The sequence below is a fragment of the Camellia sinensis genome, chromosome 10 (assembly GCF_055761805.1).
Source record: "Camellia sinensis isolate YWXY chromosome 10, ASM5576180v1, whole genome shotgun sequence".
In the NCBI taxonomy this organism is placed as follows: Eukaryota; Viridiplantae; Streptophyta; class Magnoliopsida; order Ericales; family Theaceae; genus Camellia; species Camellia sinensis.
Window position 1 is genome coordinate 86,461,947 of NC_138970.1, and position 5,191 is coordinate 86,467,137.

General features: G+C 38.7%; 1 protein-coding gene across 1 annotated transcript; it reads right to left on the minus strand.

The window, feature by feature from the left end:
* Positions 1–592: 592 nt before the first annotated feature.
* On the minus strand, positions 593–3,508 carry LOC145800527 (uncharacterized). The gene is made up of 5 exons (XM_082890215.1): positions 3,259–3,508; positions 1,787–2,183; positions 1,323–1,374; positions 888–977; positions 593–814 (listed from the first exon to the last, which is right to left on the minus strand). Exons 1-5 carry the CDS (start codon positions 3,506–3,508, stop codon positions 593–595), a joined length of 1,011 nt encoding a protein of 336 aa, XP_082746341.1.
* Positions 3,509–5,191: the final 1,683 nt, after the last annotated feature.

Consider the following 5,191-nt stretch of genomic DNA (forward strand, 5'->3'; position numbering starts at 1 on the left):
AGCGGTTTGCAACAAAAAGAGCCGAGTAAATAGTTATACGACGAATTGAAGGTGGGCCCAGCCCTGAAGCCGAAGAAAGAAAAGATATAAATAGAAGAACATCATCCAAAGAGAGGTATGTGAGAATTATTACGCTTAACTTAAGATACAAGTAACTAAGAGAGCATACACTGACTTAATCGTCGGAGTGCTAATTCTGGCACCCCCAACCAGAGTGTTTATTCCTTTTCAGGTTGTTAGCTGAGGATCTCGAGCGTCCTAGCGGATCAAAAGAGTATTTCCAAACCACATCCCCACATATATATATATATATATATATATATATATATATATATATCTATATATAACACCTTTTTTTTTATATAACAAATATAAATATATAAATATTTGGATTAATTATATATAATTAAATAACACATTAAATTCATTAAATATCACATTAAATTCTCATGTGACCACACAATTAATAAAGCCAAAAATAAAATAAGATAATAATAAACATAACAATAAATAAATGACTTAAGAAAATTAGGGTCGCTACAATATACACACATCAAAAGAATCTCGTCCCGAGATTTGATAGAAAAGAATACTAAATAAAAAGTTTTGGGTGCATACGCCGAACTTTCTCTTCTAACTCCCAGGTAACATCATTCTCATCCTCGCTCCACTGCACTTTCACCAAGTTCACTTTCTTGCGCCGCAACTGCTTTATATCCCGATCTAGAATAGTAACCGGTCGCACCACATACGTTAGATCATCACTGATCTCCAACACCTCTGGTGATACTACTTGGGAAGGGTCTTGCACACACTTCCGCAATAAAGATACATGGAACACGTCATAGCTAAGGCAGGTGGTAGAGCTAATTTGTAAGCCACATTACCAATCTCTCAGTGATCTCGTATGGTCCCACAAATCCAGGTGGCAACTTTCTCTTCTTTCCAAATCGCATGATACCCTTCATCGGCGAGACCTTCAAAAACACAAAATCTTCAACATTCAACTCAACCCCCTTACGTTTTTTATCAGCGTAACTCTTCCAACGACTCTGCGCAGTCATAATAAGTTCCCAAATAATGTTCACCTTCTCCGTGGTCTCTCTCACCAACTCTGGCCCTGACAACGGCGCATCTCCTACCTCCATCCAACAAGCATGTGATCGATATGGCCTTCCATACAAAGCCTCAAAAGGTGTCATCCCGATACTGGAGTGATAGCTATTATTATATGCAAACTCCACCAATGGCAAGTGTTCTTCCCAACTATCACGAAGATCGAGGACACAAGCTCTCAACATAACCTCCAAGATCTAATTTACCTGCTCAGTTTGCCCATCTGTTTGAGGATGATAAGCAGTGCTCAGGTCTAACCTAGTACCCAAAGCATGCTGAAAGCTCTTCCAAAACTCTGCCACAAACAACGGATCATGATTCGAAACTATAGAAACTGATATGCCATGAAGTCGCACCACCTCCCGAATATATAGCCTAGCTAGTTTATCCGTAGTTTGGTGAACACTAATAGGAATAAAATGAGCAGACTTGGTGAGTCGATCCACTATCACCCAAATAGATTCGTTGCCCCACTTAGACCGCGGCAATCCATCCACGAAGTCCATAGAGATGTACTCCCATTTCCAAGTAAGAATCTCAAGAGGCTGCAAAAGTCCAAACGGTCGTTGGTGTTTTGCCTTAACCTGTTGGCACACATAACATCGAGAAATACTCTCTTACGTCGTTCTTCATACCTTCCCACCAAAACATCCTCTTCAGGTCATGATACATCTTAGTCCCATCAGGGTGAATGGTGTATCGGGACCTATGGGTATCATCCACAATCTCTTTCTTCAATTCAACAATGTTAGGTACACACAACCTGCTCTTGAATCTCAATCCCCTATTTGAGTCCACAGACCAATCAGTAGGACAATCATCAATCAAATCCACTACAAGGTCATCGAGCTTCCTGACGAGAAGCCCATCTAAATTCTGCATCTGATGAACTTTACCCAGTAACGTCGGCTGGACGGTCAAACTAGCAATGTATGCCTTTTCAGCACTCTCTATTGGTTGTACATCATGCATCAAAATTAACTCCAAGGACTTCCATTCTTGAATCATCAAAGAAGCTATAATCCCATGTTGTCGACTAAGTGCATCTGCGACCACATTTCCTTTTCCTGGGTGGTAAAGGATCCCGAAAACATAACTATTGACGAATTCAACCCACCTCTATTGCCTCATGTTCAACTCTTTTTGAGAAAAGAGATATTTGAGGCTCTTGTGATCTGTGTAAAGTGCTCCCCAAACAAAGTAGTGTCGCCGCACTTTCAACGCAAAAACAACTACTGCTAACTCTAAGTCATGAGTAGGGTATTGTCTCTCATGAGGTTTTAATTGTCGAGAAGCATAAGATACAACCTTCTGATGCTGCATTAGCACACATCCCAACCGAGTTCCACTCGCATCAGTAAACACTACTAACTTTTCCACTTGTACCGGTACAGTTAACACCAGAGCTGTAGTCAACTGCTGCTTTCACTCCTGGAAAGCTTTCTCATACAAACTTCACATTCTTGCGGGTCAACTTGGTCATGGGTACTGCTATAGTGGAAAACTTCTCTACAAGTCTCCTGTAATAACCAGCTAGTCCTAAAAAACTTCTCACCTCTGTAGGGTTCGTGGGCTGCTTCTATTCTTTGACCGCAACAACTTTCTCAAGATCTACCACTATCCTTTGATTGGATACAATATTACCCAAAAATCGAACTTCTTTCTTCCAAAAGTGACACTTACTAAGCTTAGCGTATAACTGCTGCTCCTTCAAAGTCTACAATACAACTTTCAAGTGTTCTCTGTGTTCTTCTTCATTCTTAGAATACACCAGAATATCATCTATGAAAATAATCACAAACTTATCTAGATACGGTTGAAAAATTCTCAAGTCCATGAAATAGGCAGGAGCATTGGTCAGACCAAAAGGCATAACAGGATATTCGTACAACCCATACTGGGTCCGAAAAGTATTAAGCGGTATACTTTCCTCTGACACACCCATCTAATGGTAACCCGTTCTGAGATCAAACTGAGAGAACATGGCTGCCCCCTTCAACTGATCAAACAAGTCTTCAATTCTAGGTAACAGATACTTGTTCTTGATAGTCACCTTGTTTAGCTCTCTGTAATCTATGCACATACGGAGAGTGCCATCTTTCTTGGAGACAAAGATCGCAGGTGCTCCCCATAGGGTGTTACTTGAACGAATGAACCCTTTCTGAAGCATCTCTTCTAGCTGTTTTTTCATCTCCATAAGCTCCTTAGGCGCCATTCTATATGCTGCCTTAGAAATCTGTGCAGTTCCGGACACTAGGTCAATGCGAAATTCTACTACCCGACGAGGTGGAGGTTCAGGTATCCCTTGAAATACATCCTCAAAGTCACGCACCACATCTACCTCACCAATATCCTGCTTAGGGATTTCTACCGAGCATAGAAAACTCGTCATCACCGACTCTTCCCCATCGCTAGAAGTGTGGGTAAGCCATGGCATACCAGGAATATCTATATTTACAGTCCTTCCAGCACAATCTAGAGTCATAAAATATTTTCTCAGCCAATCCATACCCAAAATAATTGTAAACCCCTCAAACCCTAACCAATTAGGTCCACATACAAGACCTTGACCAAAAAGTCAATCTCAAAATCTTTACACATGACATAAAGAGTAATTGCCCCTCCTAAAGGGGTCCCAACACGAATAGGTTTAGACAAGGAGGTAGTTACAATACGTTCTCTTTATACAAACTGTCTAGATATAAAAGAATGAGAGGCACCAGTATCAAAAAGTACTCTAATGGGCCCTTGAAAAATATTACAGATACCTTCCAGCCATCACCTTTAAGTCAAACACATAAAAAGAATTCGTTCATAAATACTTAGAATAAATTCAACGACCAACCTAAACCAGCTAACCCATGTTTCCACAATCCGAGGATCACCTAAACTCTCACAAGTCTAGGCTAACCTAGAGCTCTGATACCAAACTATCACGCCCCAAAATTCGGACAATTAAATATTAAATTAGGACTAACCCCAATAATATTCCATCATCCAAATCTTAGGGGTGAAAAAAAAAAAAAAAAATCCCTAAAGGCCAACCAAACCATCCATCATAATTTCATAACTAACCAATACCTCAACATTCAGGTAGCAACAACTAGTCAAAACAACTTAAATAAAGTACGGTTACAAACCATGCCAAATTATTCCAATACTAAAGTCATAAAAAAAAAATAATAAATATATAAACTAATATCAACCTTAAGCTCAAGAAAACAAAAGAAGTCCAAACGACAAGTCCAACAACTATAGTAATTCCACGTCACCACCGTAGCCTCTATTAATCCTACAAAGGAAGCTCGGCTGCGCTCAAACATAACGCACCCGAGTTGCCAAGAGACAAAATGGGTCAGTATACAGGTATACTGGTATGAGTACAAGATTTAACACTTATGTGTTCACTACACACAAATAAAAATACATTTAATTCTTATTACGGAACAAGATAAGTAGTTCCAACCGCACTGAGACAAATGGATAGTTTACTGAGATATGGTGGCATTTAGTTTCTTGTCTGTACAAAACGGAATATAAATTGATTATAAAATAAACAAAATAGAAATAAAAATATGGTGGCTCAGCACTGCATAAAAAAAAGTTAGTAAGACCCACCATCCTGCAAAATAAAGTTAGTATAATTTAATCATAAGTAACTTGCTAAAGAAGTATAAAAGTACACTGTTTCATGCTTAAATAATTCGAATTGACCAAAACTCAAAGAACGAAAGTTGTACATAATAAAATTTCCTAAAAGGCAACTCGGACGAATTTAACAGAAACTGAATAGGTTGAGAGAAAAGCTTGATAGAAAAACCTAAACGGAATTCCATCGAAAAATCTGAAGTTGAAAATGAACAAAAACTGTCCCAAGATGATTTTTTTCGAAGAATTTCAAAACACGAAAAGTGTGCAGAATAATGTTTTACTTCAGTTTTTGTGAAACCAACAAAAATAATCTCATTTCGTGGGTTAGAAAAGGCTCTAAAATCTTCATTGCTAAAATGAATCAAACCGACAATAACCAAGATCATCCGTTTATAAGTTTGAATCGATCTTTTTAATAACAAGC